The sequence below is a fragment of the Branchiostoma floridae genome, chromosome 12, assembly GCF_000003815.2.
Source record: "Branchiostoma floridae strain S238N-H82 chromosome 12, Bfl_VNyyK, whole genome shotgun sequence".
Taxonomy (NCBI): Eukaryota; Metazoa; Chordata; class Leptocardii; order Amphioxiformes; family Branchiostomatidae; genus Branchiostoma; species Branchiostoma floridae.
The window spans coordinates 20,427,707-20,452,550 of NC_049990.1; the positions used below are offsets into that span (position 1 = coordinate 20,427,707).

Sequence of the window (24,844 nt, forward strand, 5' to 3'; positions counted from 1 at the left end):
ATGGAAGGTAGATGCCCCCAGAGCACCCTACAATAGTCATGCCTATATCACTTCTCAACAAGAAATTTGGACCCCCTATAATAAAATCCTAGCTAAAGCCTGATACTAGTAGGCACCACAATTGTCTGAATGAACACATTTTTTTCCATTCTTAGTACAACTTCAAACTTGAGAAGGGAGACTATACCATTAAGCTACAGATAAGGCATGAGACTAAGGACCTCCTGGAGAAACTGAAGGACGTGACCTTCCTGGTGCAATACAAACTGCCCAGCGCCCTGTCGTTGGACGTCTACCCGTCCAAGTCCAACGCTCTGCTGGGCAAGGCCAAGTTCGGGACACAGCGATGTGGTATAGGGGTGACGGCACCGATGTTCATCACCCCTCTACCTGACGACAAGTAAGCACCACTTAGATTCTTGACGATGTGCTGTTTTTTCTGCTGGATTTTAGTCTCATTTGTATACTACTTTTTTACTAGTAATAGATGTTTTAAGCAATGTCCCCAGTTGAAATGGTGTTCTATATATTTCAAAGCATGCAGACCTGAAAAGTTGATCATGCTGGATGCTGGATTTTTTATTTTATTTTCTAATTTTTAGCAATGTGAAATGAGTGCAAAACGATTGTACATATTAAGCTACTACACAAGGGGCCCTCACTCACACTTAATACAACATCAACCATATAATATCTACAAAATTAAACAAAACTTCATGGTACTAATGTGTAATGAGCTGTATTGTATATTATCGATTTTTTTGGCGTCACCTCAGGGGCTATGACGACAATCTGAGATTTCCACAACTATAGGATATTAACATTTATTTTTGCCTTGTCAGGGTCCCAAAGGCTGCTAGTCCAGGACACTACCTGGTAGGGCAGATCTCTTACGCCAAGGCCGAGCCTGGCAAGAAAACTGTGAGTAATGTCCTTCAGAAACTGTTGAGGCCACACCAATTTATTTTCTTGGTTCTCGGATTTATTCAGGAAAGACTATGGAGTGACAGGGCAAAAAATGTAAATAAAAAATGCAAAATGTCTCGGCTAAACATAAGGTCTGATACAAAACATAAAGAATTATACGTTTTCATCTTGGAAAAAAACAAACAAAAATTACCACAGTGTATGTTTGTTGACGGTTATCAAAAGTATATTTTTGTGAATGTTCTTTCATGAAATGTTTCTGCAATTAAAAATGTATCCCCATTGTAGGGACCTTACCATTGCATGAGGCCAATTTACTATACTGGAAATTTGTAGTTTAAATTACAGGTGAAAATCTGTTTATGGAAGGTTTGTTGAATTTTGTTTCTTTTCATTTTTTAAAAATTGGAGCGGGCAAATCCAAGAACCTATGGATTAAATTGGTGTTGCCTTAAAAGTGAATTAAAGAAACTCTTTTTTCTTGGTGAGATGGGGGTTTATGGTTTACATACCAGGAGTATCTACAGTCAAAGCTAGGTTAGCTTAACTGTACGTTAACCCATTTTTAATTTCTTTTAGGACAACTTTTAAATTCTGTGTTTCTTTCCTATGTAGGGGAAACACAAAAAGAAGACGGATATGGTATGGAAGTGTTTTTTTCTTTGTCGTTTGTCTTGACCTGTTGTCTTCTGGCATGTATAAGCTATAGAACTACTGCCTCAGACAGCTTTTAACAGGTCACGGATTTTTTTCTTCTATTTTTACCATTATTGGTTGTTCAGGTGCATGGAGTCACTGTTTGTGACTTTTTAGTTAATACTGTAAAATATTGTTAATTCAAAGAAATATGGATCTATTAATGTATAAAATCATAGGGCGATACCTATCCTTAAAGTCATATAGAATTCTTGTAATATCATTTTTTTCCAATTTTCAACATTTTGCTACAACTGTATGTTTAGAAAGATTTTTGCCTCTCAAATGAGTTTGGCTGATAGGACATGCTCTTAATTTTTAGACAAAAATTTTGTGTGGATATCAATGTTGTCATGTGATAAAGATCTTGAGTGTTGTATTATTGTACAGGTATAGACTAGTTTTGTGATGTACATTGTGTATATGTACTAGTTCATGAAAAAAAAAGACAAGTTGTCTTGTTTCTGTATTAACGTAATATGATATTGAACCATGTACAACACCCAAACCCCCACCCCCAATTTGGGGCAAGTGACAGACAAACCGATTGTTTAACCGAAACATAAAATAAATAAAACTAAAAAAGTATGCACCCCTTCTCCACCAATCTTGAACCCAGCTTCATATCTTGTATAATTAAAGGATGGCCAAAGTCCTTCAAGTTTCTTAAACTTGTATAAACTTAAGGTTCCAATGGCATTAAAAACTTGTGAATTCAGACTTATGTTCTACAAGAGTGTATATTTAACGTCCTTTCTAGAACTGTGTCACCATCTTACTCTCTTTGTGGCCCTTTTACCATTTAGCCTCAAATAAAGTATGTACCCTGACATTAACAACTTGTAGAACCTAAAATAAGTTTATAAATTACGTAGTACATTATTTGGGGAAATACGTGTAACGTATCTTATTCACAGGACCTGCTGTTGTTGTTATGTGTTTAGGCCACCTACCCAGTGCACTACGTGATATCAGCTGCCCCCTGTAAGCCCAAGAACGGTGGGAAAGACAAGGACAAGAAGGAAGACAAGGACCCCCAGGAGGAGTTTAATGAGGCTCTCAGGGATTTCAAGATACAGTGGATGTCAAAGTAAGATTCAACTACATCTACATCTACATAAGGGGTACCCCCAGATAGCCCCACAAGGGGCAATGTAGGGGGGGGGGGTAGTAGAGGTCCAGTGTAATAGGGAAAGACTGAACGGTAGGAGCCATCACCTCCTTGCCAGACCTGGAATAGTTCTAGGAAAAAATTAAAATTTGTAGGTCTCTTTGCAAGCTTGTATCATCTGGTATAGACTCTGTGTGCCTGGTTTCGGGATTCATTACCTTTGCCTAGAAGGTAAATAATGTTTTCGGATGGGTCTGTTTATTTGTAGACAGCTTGGCTTGAGAAGTCTTGGCCATGGATCTTGATGATATTCGGTATTTTGATAGGGGTTAGTGAAAGAAAAAAAAATGATTAGATGATGTGCCCACTTGTGGCTTTCTGTGGTACTGCAGCAAAACTTCGGGTTTGATATCTTGTGCTGTGGACAAACTATGGTCATGATTTTTTTTGTGGTAAATAGCTCTTGTGGTCGGCAAGAATTGATGCAAGTTTGGGCCATCTAGCAGCTTTTGTTGGAACTGCAAAATGTAGCCATTTCAGTTGCAGACTTTGGAACATGATAAGTCAGAAAGTGTTTTTTTCATGAATTTGGACCTATACGTAGATTTCAAGAAGACCATTGTAATGGTATGTTAATTATGCAAATTAGGGTTTGACTTGCATAATCAACAAACAAACATTTTTATACATTGACTTTTACTGTGATTCTTGAATAGATATGTGAAAGTTTGCTTGTAACCATGATTGTACAAACATATTTAATCGTATGAGTCGAAATGTCGGTATGCATTTTACTATCTAACTAGAATTGTGCTTTTTTTTTCATTTATAGATACAGTATACTCAGATATACTCACATTAAACATCAAAGTTACAGTACAGTCACAGTAGTAGAATCTTAAAGAATTTTGTAACTAAGATAAATCTTTGGATTAGTACATGTATGTTAGGGGGACCTTGTCTATGACCTTTGCTCAAGTGTGGGGGATAGGTAAAAAAAGTGAAGTGTACGTTCCATAATTCATGTCAACCAGAAAGTATGATTGATTTTTTTTTTCAGGCTTGACAGCAAGGCCATCTATCAGGAGTTGAAGGAACTGCACCCCAACCACCTACCCTTACATGTAGGACTACTGCAGGCTCTGGATAATGACAAGGTAATATATTACAAAAACAATTTATGAATACAATGTCCTAAACCTGTTCTATGAAGTGAAATTTAAATGTATAAGAACTTTTTTGCTCAATGCTTACAGCTAGGGGTGGGTTATACATTGTACCAGTACAAAACCTTTTTCTTGTTGGACTGAAAAAAAATCAGTGGACAGGATGTTGGACAGAGTAGAAAATGACCAGATAACATTGGTAGGGGTTTACACTCTTTCGCGCTAACCGGTTCAAGAAAATAACGAGCGAAGTAGAGTTAATTGTCATTTTTACCAAGTTTCTAGAGTCAAACTTTCAGAGTTTACATAAAAGAATTTCAAAGGATTTTAAAACACCAGTGGGAGTCAGATACTCTACCTAATGGATTCCTTTCTAGAAAATAAGACCATTGTTTTTTGAGTATCGCTCTTTCACAAGTTTTCTGGGTTCAGGTCCGGACCTGATCCTCTGGACCTAAACGGTACCTGTACCTGAATTTTCTGTACTGGTACCCACCCCCACTTACAGCTAGTTATGACTTGTGAAACATACAGAATTGCAAACAATTTTCAAGTTTCAGTTACTATTCTTCATGTAGGAGAGATTGAAACAGCTGGATGACATCATCGCGGCTGCAGACGTTGTGATTGGTCAGGTGGACATGGCCGAACTGGCGAGCTTTCTCGCCCTGAAGGCTGACACGCGATCAGACGCAGCGACCATCAAAGTGTGAGTAAAAACGACACGGCATCGTGTTGTATCAAAAGTGTTAGTAGTAGTTAGTATCCAGTATTTGATTATACTGCTGCTGGGATCCCTGACACGGGAAGTAAGCAGTTGTTCACACCACACTTCCATGCAGCTCTGTCCAGCAGACTCACCCTAGCTCTTATTTTGTACAGATTTCTTTTGATTACTTTTCTTTGCAGTATGTAGCATTTTAGTACCAAATTAGCCTGAATGCCAGACTGTTTCCAGGGCCTACACAGGCCAGGTCCTTGGCTCTTGTGCCAACATACATATACCTCCAAGGAAAGTTTACCACTGGCCCCAGAGTTAGACACTGAGAGTGAAAGATGTTTAGAGGCCTTGTGTCAACTTTAAGAGCAGAGCCATATGGCTTCTCCAACCAAAGAAGCTAGCATGTAGTGCAGTGGGTCTGGCATCCAGGCTAGTCACAAATACAATGTATTATCAAGTACATCATTACAAGACAACTTACCTTTTGTTTTTGTATATTGCTCATGCTCCCTTAAGCATGTGAGGAAAATCAAAGAGCACTCACTGTTGTGATGATCAATTAAATCTGTCCAGATATGCAGCTTGTATCTGTATCTGTATCTATATAGCCGGTATAACCACCGTTTGGCGTAACACACCAGCTTCGCAGGCACTCGGCGCGGCAGCAGCTGGATATATTACACAGAACGACTCGTTACACCTAACTTTTGCACATCTATCTGCAAGCATTCTTTAAAACTACCCAGAGAAGATGCCCCTACTGTACTTGGTGATAACAAATTCCACTCTACGATAGTTCTGGGAAAGTACAAATTTTTGAACACATCAATCCTAGGTTGGTAACTCTGGTATTTGAAGGCATGACTGTTTCTTGTTCTTTTTTGAGCTGGTATTAGATACTTATCAGTTGGTACGTCCACCAGTTTATTGGTCATTTTGTACATCATGGAAAGTCTGGACATTTTCCTTCTGTCTTCAAGTGACATCCACTGCAAATCTGCACTCGTCAGTGCAAACCTGGTGTGTTTGCCTTAAAACGGTTTACATGAGATATGCAATACAAAACAAAACAAACAACAAGGAAGTTAACTTCAGCTTGGTGTTTCTCTCCCAGTGAGATGGAAAAGAAGAAGGCAACCCTGATCGACGCTGTGTGCAAGAAGGGAAATGCAGCGGCTGACAAGGTTCTGCAGGCACTGGATGGAGACGCAGTGGGCAGCACAGAAATAGTGAAGGACCTCGCACTTGTGAAGGAAACGTTTGAGGAGCTGCTGAAATGGGCAGAACCAATGGACATCAAGGTAAGAAACTTTGCTGTAAAAATATTTACTGTAAATGCATTTAAGTTCGCGGGGATTTAATTTTGCGGTAAAGAGAAAAAGGACTTTTTGCGGCGGTTTTAAGTTCGCGGTAGCACCATGCACTGTAGTCTCTTGCTGCCATGGAAAAATGTTTGTGGTGGTTTTAAGTTCACTTATCAGTCAGCTCTGCAATGTTGCTTGATCACAATTTAGCTGGCAACTTTTTGGTTGGTTGGTTGGTTGGTTGGTCTGGTCTGGTCTGGTCTGGTCTGGTCTGGTCTGGTCCAGTCCTGTCTGGTCTGGTCCAGTCCAGTCCAGTCCGGTCCAGTCTGGTCTGGTCCAGTCCAGTCCTGTCTGGTCTGGTCTGGTCTGGTCCAGTCCTGTCTGGTCTGGTCCGGTCCGGTCCGGTCCGGTCCTGTCTGGTCTGGTCTGGTCTGGTCTGGTTCGGTCCTGTCTGGTTTGGTCTTGTTCGGTCCTGTCTGGTCTGGTCTGGTCTGGTCTGGTCTGGTCTGGTCTGGTCCTGTCTGGTCTGGTCTGGTCCTGTCTGGTCTGGTCTGGTCCTGTCTGGTCTGGTCTGGTCTGGTCTGGTCTGGTCCTGTCTGGTCTGGTCTGGTCCGGTCCGGTCCGGTCTGGTCTCTGCTCTGCTCTGCTCTGGTCCGGTCTTTTCTGCTCTGGTCAGATTTGGATCTCCAGTTGTAACTGACATATTCTTCCTAGAATCTTGGTGAATTATGTAAATCACTGTATGGCTAATACGAGACGGAGGTTCGCTGGGCCTTATACCTAAATGTTTGAAACTAAACGTTTGTCAAATGTTTCAAATCTACTTTGCAGTTACATTGTTACCCCACGGATAAAGGTGAATTAGTGTTATCTTCTTGAGAAATGCTTAAACTTGTGCTATAGGTGGTCAGTTTTACCATGAAACATACCACGGTGTGTGGTCAGTACAGCAGGTCTAACTGTTGTTGTGTGGTCAGTACTACAGATCTAACTGTTGTTGTGTTGTTTTGTTCTTCAGGTGGTCAGTTTTACCATGAAACACACCATGGTGTGTGGTCAGTACAACAGGTCTAACTGTTGTTTTGTTCTTCAGGTGGTTAGTTTCACCATGAAACATGCCATGGTGTGTGGTCAGTACTACAGATCTAACTTGTATTTTCCAGGTGGTCAGTTTTACCATGAAACATGCCATGGTGTGTGGTCAGTATGGCAGGGCCATCAAGGCAGCACAGAAGATCCTGGATGACAAACCTAACAAGGAAAACGAGAAGAAGTGTATAGAGGTACGTACTATAAAAAGATAAAACATAGACCTGTAACAACGTACATTTAGCACCTGCTATCTTGATTTGTACAAAAAAAAATTTCTATACTTCTAGTCTTCTACACTCTTCTCGGTTTTCCGTTCTTCTCTTCTCAAGTCAACGCCCAGTGTCATGATCATCCATGCTCTGTTATTATCCTCACATCTTTTCCTTTAGCATCTTTCATCATTAGGTAACTAATTGAAGTTAGCTCCTTTGGAGTAGATTATGAAATTTCAACGCTTATTCCAGTGTGAAGACACACAGTCATAAAAAAAATGTTTCTTCTCCTTCCTCTTTTTGCAAATCAATTCATAGTTAGGATAAACCAGTTCTTCAACTAGATCTCCATATCAATAGGAACTAAGAACTCTCTTCAACAAGATTTCTCCAGTGTCACTTACAAAAGATGCCAGATGACTGTCTGAAACGCCTGACCGTTTCCAAAATCATATCCAGTTGCTTGAGTAACTGCTTTGTGGAGTACACACTGTCAACTATATTTTGAACATTTTGTATTCCACAGCTTTACAAGAAGATTGGTTGGGACCACGTGGCCAAACACTGCGAGCGCTGGCTGCCCGTCAGATACCCACAATCCTACACACTTTTCTAGATGCGACCGGCAAACCTGAATAACACAACTAACTGTTCCGTTGCCTAACAGTAACAGCCATCAGCAAAGACAGGTCAAGATGTGTTCAAGATTCGTGCAAAACTCATGCTTTATTTGAGTATTTCCATTTTACCTTTCAGTCCTGTAGAATTGTCTGAGACTTAGGGTGCATACTTTAATCAAGAAAATACTGTATGTGCCATTGGTATTGTTAAAACCTGCCAGTATAGTCACTCTGCATCTCCAAATTCTGCACATCAACACTGGTGGTTTGTAATGTCTAGGGTATATTACAAAGCACAAACTAGTTTGCCAGGGTTGTATCTCTCCGTGTGGTGTACCAAAGTGTTTGTGGTGTACTAGTTGTTGGTGTTGTAATCTGTAACCATTCATTGTGTAGCAGCAAAGTCAAATTCTATCCTGATGCCAAAGTGGTCTTGTAGTTACCCTTTTGTTTGCCGAACAGTGCATAAAGGTTTCTTCTATCAATTGGAATAAAACTTTTCAATCATAGTTCATGTGTAGTTCAAATTTAGGTACCTTGTGTCCCAATATATGGGTGTACAAATTGATTGAGGTTGTTATTTGCTAGAAATTATCAATGATTGTATGTGGTAAAATATTTTTTGGAGTAAGATTACACAAATTTTTGAAGCAATAATTACACTATTTTTTCAACAATGATACAAAAACAAGAATTTGACTTTTTAAGCAAACATGATTATTCTAAAGGAAATATTTGTACTTACATTTCTACACTCCTTGTTTAACCCTTTTACAGCTACCGTTCTAATACGTACATGAAAATGGATACTTTTAAAAAATTATGAAAAGAAGTTCCTGTTATTCAGACAAATAAATCCTATGATGATATCCAATATTATGTAAGTGCCTGACTTTCACCAAGACATGATTACATAATAGAGGTAGCTGCACTTGTACTTGTAGGCATATGTACATTACAATAATTGTTTGTTTTTTTCATTAACGTTTGTATATCTGTGGTGCATGACTGTAGCATTAAATTTTGTGAATTGTAATTAGAATTCTTACACAATTTTTTTCCCCTTTATTGTTGATTTTGCAACACATTTGCAATGTCAGAAGGATATCGAATTTCCAAGACAAAATCAAGCATAGTGTTGTAAAATAAACTCGCAGCCCAACACAGAATAAGATGGACTACTCACATTTTGGGGCATTTTCATACGTTTAAAGCCTTTTATGAATGGTTACTAAAATTCAAGTTACTGTGAACATTCCTTTGCATGACTGGAAAACAATGACCACAATGATTTGAAATTTGGTGGCTTAATTGTTAAAGGACTGTCTTCATACTCTATGATTATGTCCCAAAAGGCCAGGCCGAGAACTTATTAATCACCCGTCATACCACTAAATATATACTACTTCCTGCTTTTCCTGCAATTAGATTTTAGTGCACAGCTTATTTCCTACCTCAACTTGTGTGTCAGGGATGGGTAAATCTGGGTAAAACTTTTACAGTTTTGTTCATTAGTTCTATGTCAAAGTCTGCCAATGTGGTAAGGCATAGGCCAGATTCGAACATTTGTGTACTTATGTTTTACGTTCATTGTCAGCGACATGTGGAACATCCTAGTAGACATGGTTTGTTTTTAAGCTACTGATAGATGCCAAAAGAACTACATGTAGAAAGGGACAAATCAAACTTCATGTAGTGTGGTAGACAGATCGTTGTACATGTATATGTAGTACTAATACTTTGAGTTAGTCCTTTTTAGCTCAGGGCATTTAGGATTCTGAGGTTGTAGCAGGAGAGAGATGAAAATGTGTACTTTTATGGTGACATTGGAGAAATAAAGTAACCGTTTGTTCACAAGTCGCTCTGTTTTGTTCATATGTTTCCTCTCTATGCTATAGAATAGTTGAAGTAGTATTCTATGCCGATACATAGAATTTGTAAAAGTTACCACTAGTCTCTACCAGACTCCGGATCCATGGATCGTGTGCTGTTCCCTAGCCAGCTATAGTTCTCTGGCCGGTTTACTCCTCTATTTGTTCCATTTCTACGATTTTACAGCGATCCGGAGTCTGGTAGAGACTAAGTTATATATATATCAATATACCCCAAATATCATGACCCAGCCATGTCATCCTCTGGTCAGTTCCAAAATTGGCACACACAAAATAAGAACACACAAAATTGGCACACACATATGAAATTAAAAAATGATTAAAAGAAGATGTCAACTTGAATCTAAGCGATGACAAGTGTTGTAAAATAATCAAACATGCAGAACTTGGTTCCCCTGTGGAGAAGGAGACTATCATATTCTTCTTAGCTTTTAGATTACATCCTGGTTGTTTATGTCAAAATAATCAAATGATAACATATTTAAATGCTTGAAAGAAGCAGTACTTTCGAATCAGCAACAGGTGCTAAAATCGAGTGTTACATGTTCATGTGTGCTACAAGAACTAAGGGGCAAATCGTTACTAGTACTGTAGAACATGTTCAATGCTTAGTGCCTTATCTTTCCCTGTATGTTCAATAGAAACTTCACTTTGGCATTGTTCTTCTAAAACAAAAAGGAAAACTAAAGGAAAACTAGAAAATTCCATTGAAAATATACTTGATCAGGGAATTGAATTAAAATGTTTACATTTCAGTTTTTATAAACATGCTTTTACTATTAGCAAAATATATATGTACAATAAACACATTTGTGTAACAAAAATATCACAAAATGGGCTGCATATATGTACATGTAGATGCAAGACATAGTTACATGTGCCTAAAAAGGATGCACATTCAGAAAGTATTTGCCAGTTAACAATGTTACTCATAAGTTACTAATGTAACCTTTTATAATACTTCCAGCTGCCTTTGTACTTAACTTTTAGTGCTCTGACTTGTCTCAGCTACCTCAGCCTCTTCTTGCATAGATTCTGCAGGATCTGCAGTATGGAATTCATGTTTAACTTTCATCACTCTCTACTCCGTATGGTGCAAAGGGCTTGGATAAACTTATACTTGTCTGACCCCTAGTCCCCTTATGAAACAGCTTCCTTCTCTCTCTCCTGTGTAAGTACCATTCTGGATGTTGATCATCAGACCGAATGTGACGATGTTGTTTCAGTATGTCAACACCATCATCACTGAAGCAATTGTACCTGAGCTCAACATGCCATAGCCCCTCCATTCCCGTCACAGTATCAACTACAAGCTGGGCAACAGCATCAGTCAACTTGTTATGATGCAAGTCTATGTAACGTACGTTTGTGAGGAAACCTATCTGTCCCATCAGAACTGTACCCCCTTTATCAGAAATATCATTGGAAGACAGACGGAGTCGTGTCACTGACTTCATCTTGTGAAAAGCCTCTGCAATCAAAATGACCCCATCATCTGACAACTTGTTATGACTCATATCAAGGTCTTCCAAACAGACCAGATTACCAACATGGGCTGCCAATGATTTTGCACCAAACAAAGAAATCTTGTTAAACCCTAGATCTAATGTTTCCAGTGACCCCATGTTTACAAATGCCTGAGCTATGGCAGTGCATCTTGTGTCGTTTATTCCACAGTTCCTCAATTGAAACTTCTCAAGACGTTCTGAATGTTGAAGACTGACGGCGAGTGCCTTTGCCTCATCATCGGACATTTCTACATGTATTTCTAGTTTTTGTAACTTTTTAAGTGCATCAAGGTGCTTCACAGCATGTGAAAGAGCTGTGCATGATTCACTACAACCATTACTTATAACAAGGTCATTTAAATTAGGTAGCTTAAGGAAGAGCTTTCCTATTGCTGCACCCATCGCATCATTCCATTCAATCGGCAGCACAGTTATATTTAGCTTGACCAACGACCATGAGCCCTTGATGCTGTCACACATGACACTGGCTTCAGTAGCTGATAGAAAACTACATTCTCTCAATCTTAGGTCCTGCAAACAGGCAAGACGGGGCAGGATTGACATTAGCATCATTACTGGACTAGTTGTTAGTTTGGATGTACTGCAGTATTTTGTACGTGGAGAAATGTGGTGGACAAGATCGTCATGAACATGGTTACACCCCAGGTACAGATACGTGAGAGAAACCATACGCTTCATAGCTTGTGTCAGCTGAAACAGCTGACTATCGTTGATTGTGTCTGAAGACCACATTGTAATGGTAAGTCTTTGTAGAGGGATTTTAGACATAATTGGTTCTTCACTTTTACTTCCTGCTTTCTTCACTGCAGACAACAGAGGGATACACTGCAGGAGTAACAGAATGAACTTTCTGTCAGAGACATCAGACCACAAATCACCGCCCAACCAAACAGACTCTTCATCTGGTTTAGCTTCCAATTTGCTCAAAATCGTTGACTCCTCTTTTTCCAGTTTGCTTCGATCACAAAGGCGGACTGACCGAACCACATGAGACTGGTTGATAAATCTGATAGCTGCTGAGGAGAACAACAGGGAGAGGATATTTTCCGAAGAAACATCCAAAACATTTCCGTCAAAGACAGATTCAATACAAAGATACAAACTCTGTACATGATTTGTCTCTGCCAATGCTATCAAGCAAGTCTCTACCTTCTCAAATGGGCTACTAAACTCGCCATCATTTACCAAAGCTGACAGAAAGTCACCAGCCCTGTCACTTAAAAGCCCACTCACGAAGAAACAAACAAGTGGCATCCTACCTGCATTCTGTACCAGTTGCTTAAGTACAGTCGTGTCTACGTCTGTCATTCTGTCTAAAGCATTCTTGATGTACAGTGCTACACAGTAGTCATGTAGGAACGTGTTAACAAAGGTGTGCCTTTTAGTTTCAGTCAGTTTGAGCAGGCCAAAGACTTCACGGTCAATACTATTTCTGTCATCTGCACTAAGATCTATCTCCCTACAGTTCCTTTCCACAATGCTGCCCAGCCCCTTTGATCCTAACGATATCAGGGATTCAGCTATTGATTCAGAAAAAGAAGCACATTGTTGTTCTGAAACAATACCAGTTTGTCTTGCAAAATGTTTGCATAGAGAATAATGCAAGAGCTCTGTGAGGGTTCGGGGGAATCTTTGGTTTCTCTCTAACCAATAGGTGATGATATGTGGCCAGAAGAAAGGGATCAGTACAACAAGCTCTACTACAGGATCTCTCCAGGCACTGTCTAACAGTAGTTTAACCTGCTCAGTGTCATCAGGTAGATACTCTTCCGCATAGCCTTCCCACGTGGAAGCGCTCACAGCAGGGGGCGTCCAGGAAGCTGCAGGTGTCATGGTGAGACTCTGAAACTCCTGGACTGTCTGTGTCGTGTCTGGAACTATAAAAATTGTGTTAACATTGACTAGTATGTACCTTTTGTCATTTAAACATAATTGATATGGGTTTGTTTATCGACACCATTTGAGCTAATATTATCAGCGACAGAAACCATTTCTACAGAGGAAGAAGCCTACATATATAGTATCTACCCTCTATACTCTTGGAACTTTAAATGCGGGTATGCTTACCTCCTGCTTTGAAATATTCTGACCATTGCTGGTACTGCTCTTCCAGCATGATGACCCGTATTGCCAAGTCTTGGCCGGCAAGTGTTCGCATCTCATCAGTGATAAGTCGGCCTGTAAAGACGACACTGAGCTGTCCAGACCTGTAAGCTGTCCAGAACGAGTCCAAAGATGATTGATTGGTTGGGAGAAGGTGAAGGATTGCACAACCCATCTTGGTTTTAAGAATATCTATCCCTGATTTAAGTAATTGTGACAGAACCTCTTTCGCCTGCTTTTCTGTCTCTTCCTTGGACAGAAACCCTTCTGCTTCCTTCAACAGACCTAGCTGGATGCTTCCCAATTTGCCGAGTAAATCTAACTGCCTCGCCTTTTCATCCTTGAGTCTGTCCTCTACCCATTGTTCGTCACTGACACCTGCCGCTTGCATGTCTTGGTCTTTGGGTCTGGTTTCTTCGTCCGATGATCCAGAATCGCTTGGTGATGGAGAATTCGAGGGTGTCAAGTACACAAGTGTTTGGATTGCTGTACAAAGGGGCAGAATCGGACATAAATATTACACAAAATTAATTTTGATACAATATTCTGTTAGAGTTTCACTGGACAAACACTCACATAATATCAAATAAACACTGAAAAAATAAGTAACTTTTGATTAATCCTGTCATCTTTTCTAATATTTGTATCCATAATTCAAAGCAATATACCATGCCTCCAACGCCGTTACTAACCTGCAGGCGAAGGTGTGGCACTTCTCAACGTAGAAAGTCGCTGAACGACTTCTGCAGCGATGTTTGTCAGCTCGTCAGTAACATCATCTCTCTGTACACGTCTTGCACTCATCTGTTTCAGTGTGGGAGAGTATTTCCCGACTAACTCACTAAAGGCCTTGAATTTGTCCTCGTTAGCATCGACCCAAATCGGGAATATCCGTTTGTTATTTTTCAGACACGTTTCGTACTCCAGTTTAGGCCAGTAGGGTTTGTTCAGGAATGCTGTGCTTACGACAACGACAGCAAGTTCTAAACTTTGACTTGATAAGGTCGAGATTATTCTGTCCCGAATGACTTCGCCTGGTTTGATGGAAACGTCATCGAAAAATATGTCCTTCTCCGCCAACCCTTGTTGTTGTAGCGTGGCGACCAAAGGGCGGACAACTGATTCTTTGTCTTCTCCTGCGTGGATGATGAATACACGGGGCGCTGTGTAGAGGATGAAAATATATCAACTATATAATAATAAAAATTTATTGACACACAAAATACGGCGACTTTCTTAACGTCTATAGCAACTACTTACAGTACATATAAACAGACATATATGGAAATCTATTGGATATAAATAAGTCAACATGTTGAGGCTAGCGTGTCATTTACACTTCTGGTTCTACGGTGTTAACATTATATATTTGCCTATTTGCACACAGTAAGGGTTATCGAAGAAAAATCCTTGGGATAACTTATCTGGACCACATTACAAATGAAGAAGTTATAAACAACATAATGCAATACGGCCACTATGAAAGACTCCTAACAGTAGTGAAGAGAAGGAAACTAAAGTGGTATGGACACGTAATGAGGTCAAACGGACTGTTCAAAGTTATCCTTCAAGGAACTGTGAAGGGAGCAAGAAGAAGTGGAAGGCAAAAGAAAAATGGGCAGACAACATTAAAAAAAGGACGGGAAAGATCTTTGCAGCGTCCCTCCCGCTGACGAAGGAACGAATGGAGTGGAGGAACCTAATTCACAGCGACACCATGCAGCGCCCCCACGACCCGGGAATACTGGGCTAAGGGACCAAAGTACAAGGTACAAAGTACAAGGGTTATCGCCTCCCAGAATGTAGTTGAATTTGTCTGTCGAACGGAAAGTAGCAAATTCTTTAGATCAAGCGGAAAGAAATGTGAACACTTTGTGCGTTTATCATTGTATCGTGAACAGTCTTCGATCCCATTTAATAACTACATTTGTACTAACAAACATCATATTTCAAGTGAAAGAGGGGCTTGCTAATTAAGCGCTCATGTCGATGGACTAGTAATGGCGTCAAAAATCATCGAAAATCGAATCAAGCGAGTCAGGCCTAAGTGAGAGCGGGACATGTCAGCTTATTATATACAATGATTCAGATGAGAACATCCATTCGTTTGTTATAGAAATATGAAATATGATAAGTCCAACCTGAACATAATAACGTTCTAGATACTGGTTTACATACCTTCAGGTGGTCCCTGCTGGCCTTTGGCGTTCAGTATCCGTGCTAAATGCGGATAACGGTGCTTCAGAGCATCTCGAAACACAGCAAATGCATTCGGTCCTCTGGTAGGAAGAATGTCTAACAAGGATTTAGCTTGGTCTTCACGAGTTTGCTGATTCTCAATCTCATCAAGGTTCTCGCCATTGAGGATTCCGCTGTCCAAAAGGCGTCGCCGAATGTATCCAAACCGCAGATCACTTGTAATCTCCAGGCGTTTGGCAAGGAGCAAGACTTTATGTTTTTCCTCCATGACTGCCTACCATTCATGAACACTTGGTATTCAGTTTTTGCTGACAGTGCAAAGACTTTACTCAATGATATACATGTTCATGTCACACATGTTTCAAAAGAAGACGTCCTTCTGTTTCGTTATCTTCACGCATCCTGTGGGACAAAGGAACATAAAGGTCATTTTGTTGTAGTTGCCCTTTTTCAGTTTACCCTTCCATTGTTCACTAATCGTTACCACCATAAAAGTGTGTATATGATCATTCTATTCGTGGATGATTGGAGAAAAAAATCGTTGCTTGCCGTTCAGAGAGTCACCTTTAGTTTACTTCCGCATTGCCCTCGTCACACTTAAATCTAGAACATCGAGCAGAATTCGACATGTAGAGCCAGTATCTGATGACAGTATAAAGAACAAAGATCCGAATAGGATACACTTTCTTACCTTGATGTTTCTTGACTTTCCTCTTGGAGCGAATTTACATGGGGGAGACATAGTCTGACTTAACCGTTACTTGGGAACAGGTGAAAGCCTCGCATCAAAACGAGGCTGTGTAGTGTTTCCGATAACACCTCGAGCGGACAAAGGTTATTCATGTCTCGGTTCGGAGTTTTTTTTTTACGATTGGGGGCCGGTCTGACTCTTTCTACGAAAGGTGCTAGCGCTTTTCCTTACATTGTTTTCCGGACAATTCAATGTTTCCGTTGGAAATCGGTGCCTTGCCACTGATCGACACGCTCAGGTGATATCTTCTGTGGAGACGTTATTTTAGGTTGAAAAAAAAGCTGAGATTTTTGGGGCATGGAAATAATGACTGACACGTCAATAAAGGTCATAAATCTGTCTGTATGATAAAGAAAACTGATGAAAAACCTGAGGATCTGTTCCGAAATCCCCGATGGCGCAAAACCACATATAACGGACAATTACTGAATTAGAGAATTGACGAAAATGTTGGGTGTATACCTACGTATACACACAGGTGGGAGGAAACGCTTCGTAACGTCCGTATTTACTTACATCTTACATTCTTGACCATATATTATATACATATATATTTCTGTGTGAATAGCTTGACAAAAGTCCACGGGAAAGACATTCTGCATTTTTGCGGAAATCTTGCCTTTCTTGTTGTACCAGGGTTTAGTATTCCGGCTCATTCTTGCTCTCGTGTGAAGGGGCCTTAATTATCAACTTCATAACAAGCGAGACAAAAAGCACACTCTAAATTAGTGGTGCTCAGATATTATATGTTGTATTGTGGTCCCTTTGTACTACAAAGACACGTTGGACACATAGGTGTGAATTAAACTGCTACATGTAGGCTTGCCCCATCATATTGTCGAAATTGATATCTGTAATGTGTTGAAACATTTAGGTTTGATAAGTACCTAAGGTAAATAGTAGATGCATGCTAGTAAAAGAATGAACAAGTAAAAGAAAAATAATCTAGAAATCGATACACATTTATTTATTATTTATTTATTGTTTTTTGTCATTAAAGAGGTCATGAAGATTCGGATCAAGGAGACTTACTTTTGTCATCACGTTTGGCATTGTGAGCAATAAATGGTCATGTAAATGATTTTGTATGCTATTTCTACTTTGTTTGAGGAAGATCTTTACAGTCTAAGTGAAACTAAATATAATTTCCTCTCTATAGATGTACATTGCATAACATAAGGGGTATATCGTTACTAGTACTGCAGAACATTTTTTTTCAATGCTTGTTGCCATATCTTTCATTATATGTTCAAGAAACCTCACTTTGACTAGACATTGTTGTTCTAAAGCAAAGTTCTAATAACATCAATCTTCTAAAGGAAAACTAGAAAATTGCATTGAAAATATACTTGATCAGAGATTCGAATTCCAATATCTACATGGCAGTTTTTATAAACATGTTCTTACTATGGATATAATATATATGTATAATTAACACATTTGTGTAACAAAAATATAACAAAATGAGCTGCATATATGTACATGTAGATACAAGACATAGTTACCTAAAAGTATGTACATCATACAAAGATGACATACAATCAGAAAGAATTTGCAAAGTCAACAATGTTACTTATACTTGTAAATTATATCCTTTTCTTCCAGCTACCTGTGTACTTAACTTTTAGTGCTCTTACTTGTCTCAGCTACCTCAGCCTCTTCTTGCATAGATCCTGCAGGAGCTACAGTATGGAATTTATGTTTAACTTTCATCACTTTAGTTCTGCTTTCTACTCCGTATGGTGCAGAAGGCTTGGATAAACTTCTTGTCTGACCCTCAGTCCCCTTATGAAACAGTGTCTTACTCTCTAGTGAATCCAGGCTGTGTAAGTACCATTCTGGATGTTGATCATCAGACCGAATGTGATCATCACATTGTTTCAGTATCTCAACACCCTCATCACTGAAGCAATTGTGGCTAAGATCAACATGCCATAGTCCCTCCATTCCCTTCACAGTATCAACTACAAGCTGAGCAACAGCATCAGTCATCCTATTGCCATGCAAGTCTATCCGATGTAAGTTTGTGAGGAAACTTATCTTTCCCATCAGAACTGTACCACCTCTATCAGAGATACCATTGTCAGACAGATCGAGGTGTCTCACTGACTTCATCTTGTGAAAAGCCTCTGCAATTAAAATGACCCCATCATCTGACAACTTATTAGAACTCAGATAAAGGTCTTCCAAACAGACCAGATTACCAACATGGGCAGCGAATGATTTTGCACCAGGTATAGAAATTCTGTTGCTATCTAGGTGCAAACGTTTGATTGACCTCATCTTGTGAAAAGCCTCTGCAATCAGAATGACCCCATCACCTGACAACTTATTAGAACTCAGATAAAGGTCTTCCAAACAGACCAGATTACCAACATGTGAAGCAAATGATTTTGCACCAGATACAGAAATGTTGTTACCATCTAGGCGCAAACGTTTGATTGACCTCATCTTGTGAAAAGCCTCTGTAATCACAATACATCCATCAGCTGACAACTTGTTAAAACTCAGATCAAGTTCTTCCAAACAGGACAGATGACCAACATTGGTAGCGAATGATTTTGCACCAAATACAGAAAATTGGTTTAAACATAGATCTAGTGTTTTCAGTGACCCCATGTTTACAAATGCCTTTGCTATGGCAGTGCATCTTGTGTCGTTTATTCCACAGTTCCACAGCTGAAACTCCTCAAGGCATTCTGAATGTTGAAGACTGACGGCGAGTGCCTTTGCCTCATCATCTGACATTTTCACTCGTATGTCTAGTTTTTGTAACTTTCTAAGTGCACCAAGGTGCGTCACAGCATGAGAAAGAGCTGTGCCTGATTCACTACGACCATTACTTATCACAAGATCCTTTAGAGTAGGTAGCCTGAGGAAGAGCTTTCCTATTGCAGCACCCATCATATCATTCCATTCAGCCGGCAGCACAGTTATATTGAGCTTGACCAACGACCATGAGCCCTTAATGCTGTCACACATGGCACTGACTTCAGCAGCTGATAGAAAAGTACAATCATCAAATTCTAGATCCTGTAATCGTCCAAGACGGGGCAGGCTTGACATTAGCATCATTACTGGACTAGGTGTAAGTTTGGATGTACTGCAGTATTTTGTACTTGGAGAAATGTGGTGGATAAGATCATCATGAACATGGTTACACCTCAGGTCCAAATACGTGAGAGAAACCATATGCTTCATAGCTTGTATCAGCTGAAACAGCTGATTATTGTTGATTGTGCCGGATGAAAACATTGTAATTCTAAGTCTTTGTAGAGGGATTTTAGACATCATCGGTTCTTCACTTTTACTTCCTGCTTTCTTCACTGCAGATAACAGAGGAATACACTGTAGGAGTAGCAGAATGAACTTTCTGTCAGAGACATTAGACCACAAATCACTGCCCAACAAAACAGACTCTTCATCTGGATTGGTTTCCAATTCGCTCAAAATCGTTGACTCCACTTTTTTCAGTTTGCTTCGATCACAAAGTCGGACAGACTGAACCACATGAGACTGGTTGATAAATCTGATAGCTGCTGAGGAGAACAAGAGGGAGAGGATATTTTCCGAAGAAACATCCAAAACATTTCCGTCAAAGACAGATTCAATACAAAGATACAAACTCTGTACATGATTTGTCTCTGCCAATGCTATCAAGCAAGTCTCTACCTTCTCAAATGGGCTACTAAACTCGCCATCATTTACCAAAGCTGACAGAAAGTCACCAGCCCTGTCACTTAAAAGCCCACTCACGAAGAAACAAACAAGTGGCATCCTGCCTGCATTCTGTACCAATTGCTGAAGTACAGCCGTGTCTGTTACTTTGTCTATGGCATTCTTGATGTACAGTGCTACACAGTAGTCATGTAGGAACGTGTTAACAAAGGTGTACCCTTTAGTTTCAGTCAGTTTGAGCAGGCCAAAGACTTCACGGTCAAGACTATTTCTGTCATCTGCACTAAGATCTATCTCTCTGCAGTTTCTTTCCACAATGCTGCCCATACCTTTTGATCCTAACGATATCAGGGATTCAGCTATAGATTCAGAAAAAGAAGCACATTGTTGTTCTGAAACAATACCAGTTTCCATTGCAAAATGTTTGCATAGAGAATACTGCAAGAGCTCTGTGAGGGTTCGGGGGAATATATGATTTCTCTCTAGCCAATAGGTGATAATATGTGGCCAGAAGAAAGGGATCAATACAACAAGTTCTACTACAGGATCTCTCCATGCACTGTCTAACAGTAGTTTGACCTGTTCAGGGTCGGCAGCTAGGTACTCTTCCGCATAGCTTTCCCACGTGGAATGGCTCACAGCAGGGGGTGTCCAGGAAGCTGCAGGTGTTATGGTGAGACTCTGAAAGTCCTGGACTGTCTGTGCCATGTCTGTAAACATTAAAATTGAGTTAATATGACTAGTATGTACCTTGTGTCATTTAGATATAATAATAATAATAATTGATATGGAATGTAAGTTAATCTGTGACAGTAGTCAGCATTATGTTGGTGGGACCTTCCCTCAACAGAGACGGGCGCGTGGAAAAGGTTGGAGGACCCTTCCCTCAACAAAGACAGGGGCCGATACCGACTGCCAAGCACCTTTGACCCTTTGCTGACGTCACAATTCCGTTTTGGATGTGTGACTCAGGTTCTGGGTCATTTCAACTTGAGAAGGATCAGAGGACTGATCGAAAGCTTGTTGGTAAGCGCTTTATTTTGTGCACGGATATATGGTCTTAAAATTGTAACATAATAATTGATATGGGTTTGATTATCGAAACCATTGAGCTAATATGTTATCAACGACAGGAAGTAGCCTATATATACATGTATATTGTTGACCTTCTATACTCTTGGAACTTTAATTTCAGGTATGATTACCTCTTGCTTTGAAATATTCTGACCACTGCCGGTACTGCTCTTCCAGCATGATGACCCGCACCGCCAAGTCTTGGCCGGCAAATCTTCGCATCTCGTCAGTGATAAGGCGTTCTGTCAAGACAGCACTGAGCTGTCCAGACATGTAAGCTGCCCAGAACGAGTCCAAAGATGATTGATTGATTGGCAGCAGGTGAAGGATTGCACAACCCATCTTGGTTTTAAGAATATCTATCCCTGATTTAAGTAATTGTGTCAGAACCTCTTTCGTGTGCTTTTCTGTCTCTTCCTTGGACAGAAGGCCTTCTGCTTCCCTCAACAAACCTAGCTGGATGCTTCCCAATTTGCCGAGCAAATCTAACTGCCTCGCCTTTTCATCCTTGAGTCTGTCTTCTACCCATTGTTCGTTACTGACACCTGTCGCTTGCATGTCTTGGTCAGTGGTTCTGGTTTCTTCGTCCGATGATCCAGAATCGCTTGGTGATGGAGAATTCGAGGGTGTCAAGTACACAAGTGTTTGGATTGCTGTATAAAGGGGCAAAACCGGAGATAGATATTAGACAAAATCAATTTTGATACAATATATTCTGTTACACTTACAGTTTCACTGGACAGACTCACATCATTTCAAATCAACACTAAAAAAACAAATACCTTTTGATTAATTCTGTCATCTTTTGATATTTGTATTCATTATTCAAAGCAGTATATCATACATCCAATGCCGTTACTAACCTGCAGGCTGAGGTGTGCCACTTCTCAACGTAGAAAGTCGCTGAACGACTTCTGCAGCGATGTTTGTCAGCTCGTCAGTAACATCATCTCTCTGTACACGCCTTGCACTCATCTGTTTCAGTGTGGGAGAGTATTTCCCGACTAACTCACTGAAGGCCTTGAATTTGTCCTCGTTAGCATCTACCCAAATTGGGAATATCCGTTTGTTGTTTTTCAGACACGTTTCGTACTCCAGTTTAGGCCAGTAGGGTTTGTTCAGGAATGATGTGCTGACGACAACGACAGCAAGTTCTAAACTTTGACTTGATAAGGTCGAGATTATTCTGTCCCTAATAACTTCACCCGGTTTGATGGAAACGTCATCGAAAAATATGTCCTTCTCCGCCAACCCTTGTTGTTGAAGCGTGGCGACCAAAGGGCGGACAACTGATTCTTTGTCTTCTCCTGCGTGAATGATGAATACACGGGGCGCTGTGAAGAGGATGAAAATATAATATATGATATTGAAATCTTTATTGACACAACTTTGTAGCTGAACTTATCTATGGAACGGAAAGTACCAGATTTTCTAAAGCAAGTCGAAAGAAATGTGAACAGCTTTTTGCGTTTATCATTATATCGTGAATTATCAAATATGATAAAACAAAATAAAAAAAATTATAATCCATACTAAAGTGACGTTCATCTTCAATGTCATTTATGAACTACTAACAAACACCACATTTCAAGTGAAAAGGGGGCTTGCTAATTGAACTCTAATGATCAATGGACGAAATGCGTCAAAATATTTACTTTTAAGATACCGGCGAAGATTGAATCAAGCAAGCCTGGCCTAAGCGAGGAGATGTCAGCTCATTATATACAATGATACAGATGAGAACATCCATTCGTTGTTTATCGAAATATAAAATATGATAAGTCCAACCTGAACATGATAACGTCCTAGATACTGTTGTACATACCTTCAGGTTGTCCCTGTTGGCCTTCGTCGTTCAATATCCGTGCTAAATGTGGATAACGGTGCCTCAGAGCATCTCGAAACACACCAAATGCATTCGGTCCTCTGGTAGGAAGAATGTCTAACAAGGATTTAGCTTGGTCTTCACGAGTTTGCTGATTTTCAATCTCATCAAAGTTCTCACCATTGAGAATTCCGCTGTCCAAAAGGCGTCGCCGAATGTCCCTGAACCGCAGATCACTTGTAATCTCCAGGCGTTTGGCGCGGAGCAGGACTTTATGTTTTTCCTCCATGACTGCCCACAATTCAGGAACACTTGGTATTCATCTTTTACTCAATGATGTACATGTTGATGTCACACATTTTTCAAAAGAAGACGTCTTTCTCTTTCGTTGTCTTCGCGCATCCTGTGGGACAAAGGAACATAAAGGATCATTTCGTTGTTGTGGCCCTTCTTCAGTTTACCCTTCCATTGTTCACTAATCGTTACCACCGTAATTAAGTCTGTATATGATAATGCTAGTCGTGGATTATTGGAGAAAAGTCATTGCTTGCCGTTCAGAGAGTCATCTTTATTTTACTTCCGCATTGCCCTCGTCACGCTTAAATCTAGAGCATCGAGCAAAATTCGACATGTATAGCCAGTATCTGATGACAGTTTTAAGAACGAAGATCCGAATAGAATACCTGTTTTTACCTTGATATTTCTTGACTTTCCTCTTGGAGGGAATTTACATGAGGGCAGACACAGCCTGCCTTCACTACCTTTACCTGACAATACTCAATAAGTGAAAGCCTCGCATCAAAACGAGGCTGTGTAGAGTTTCCGGTAACACCTCGGGCGGTCAAAGGTTCTTTAGGTCTCGGTTCAGAGTTTTTGTACGATTGGGGGCCGGTCTGACTCTTTCTACGAAAGGTGCTAGCGCTTTCATTTACATTGTTTTCCGGACAATTCCATGTTTCCGGTGGAAATCGGTGCCTTGCCACTGATCGACACGCTCATGTGATATCTTCTGTGGAGACGTTATTTTAGGTTTAAAAAAGCTGAGATTTTGGGGGTATGGAACTGAGACGAATATTACACTGAAAGACCTGTGACACCCAACCATTGCACGTCTAGCTGGAAGTGTTCTTTAAAGCTGTATGAGGAATGATCATCGGCCCCTACAGTACTTTGCGACAACAGGTTTTACCCTACCATTGTCCTATAGATGTCATTAATTGAAATACCCTGAGACTTTTAGATAGAAAGGAGTTTCAAACTCAAATACAGGGCAGTTACTATATATAATGCGGTTTTATTCTGTCCTAGGTTCGGCGTCAACCAGTAACGATGGCTTCCTTGTGGGCGGAGCTTCTGTAGAATTTCAGAGGGGCGAGTAGGAACAGCAAGAAACAAACATCGAACCCGGGTCGGCAGATTACAAATCAAGCACGCTACCGGTGTCGCCACAAAAGCTCAGGGATCCTTGGCAAGGACGGTAGGCGGTACTTGAAGCCCACTGTTACACTTCCCTGAAGCCAGACTGTATCATGATTATCAATGCACACAAAGCTTGAGGGTAGGAAGAAATTGTTGTCACAGAACAGAAAACTGCATCCATATCAACTTCAGAACAAGCGAGACAAATAGTGCACTCTAAAACTAGTGTAGGACATTACTGGTGTTCAGATGTTATATGTTCTATTGTGGTCCCTTTGCAGTACAATTGAAAAGACATCTTGGACACAGAGGTGTGAATTACACTGCTACATGTAGGCTTTGCCCCATCATATTGTCGAAATTGACATATGTAAGGTGTTAAAACATTAAGGTTTGTTAAGTACCCGAGGTACATAAAAGATGTATGCTATGCAAGTAAAAGAATGCACAAGTAAAAGAAAAAGAATGAAGAAATCGATACGCATTTATTTAGTGTTTTGTCATTAAAGAGGTCATGAAAATTTG

General features: G+C 40.1%; 3 protein-coding genes across 5 annotated transcripts in view; 1 reads left to right on the top strand and 2 right to left on the bottom strand.

The window, feature by feature from the left end:
• LOC118427335 (tripeptidyl-peptidase 2-like) overlaps positions 1–9,706 on the top strand; it is a 30,021-nt gene extending 20,315 nt beyond the window's left edge. Inside the window, exons 21-29 of one of the 3 annotated variants that reach the window (XM_035837070.1) lie at positions 156–400; positions 843–921; positions 1,543–1,569; positions 2,568–2,713; positions 3,795–3,891; positions 4,479–4,609; positions 5,736–5,922; positions 7,089–7,208; positions 7,756–9,706. In XM_035837070.1, coding sequence (XP_035692963.1) covers positions 156–400; positions 843–921; positions 1,543–1,569; positions 2,568–2,713; positions 3,795–3,891; positions 4,479–4,609; positions 5,736–5,922; positions 7,089–7,208; positions 7,756–7,845 — 1,122 coding nt within the window. In that variant the 3' untranslated portion in view covers positions 7,846–9,706. Of the gene's footprint in view, positions 1–155; positions 401–842; positions 922–1,542; positions 1,570–2,567; positions 2,714–3,794; positions 3,892–4,478; positions 4,610–5,735; positions 5,923–6,828; positions 7,012–7,088; positions 7,209–7,755 lie in introns of those variants that run through there. The other 2 variants (XM_035837073.1, XM_035837072.1) reach the window with 2 other exon arrangements.
• On the bottom strand, positions 8,913–23,676 carry LOC118427175. The gene is made up of 5 exons (XM_035836813.1): positions 23,594–23,676; positions 15,552–15,974; positions 14,066–14,536; positions 13,338–13,859; positions 8,913–13,141 (listed from the first exon to the last, which is right to left on the bottom strand). Exons 2-5 carry the CDS (start codon positions 15,838–15,840, stop codon positions 10,806–10,808), a joined length of 3,618 nt encoding a protein of 1,205 aa, XP_035692706.1. The 5' UTR covers positions 15,841–15,974; positions 23,594–23,676; the 3' UTR covers positions 8,913–10,805.
• On the bottom strand, positions 17,315–23,290 carry LOC118428204. The gene is made up of 4 exons (XM_035838211.1): positions 22,901–23,290; positions 21,939–22,409; positions 21,207–21,728; positions 17,315–20,711 (listed from the first exon to the last, which is right to left on the bottom strand). The coding sequence occupies exons 1-4, from the start codon at positions 23,187–23,189 to the stop codon at positions 17,941–17,943; spliced, it is 4,053 nt and encodes a 1,350-aa protein (XP_035694104.1). The 5' UTR covers positions 23,190–23,290; the 3' UTR covers positions 17,315–17,940.
• Positions 23,677–24,844: the final 1,168 nt, after the last annotated feature.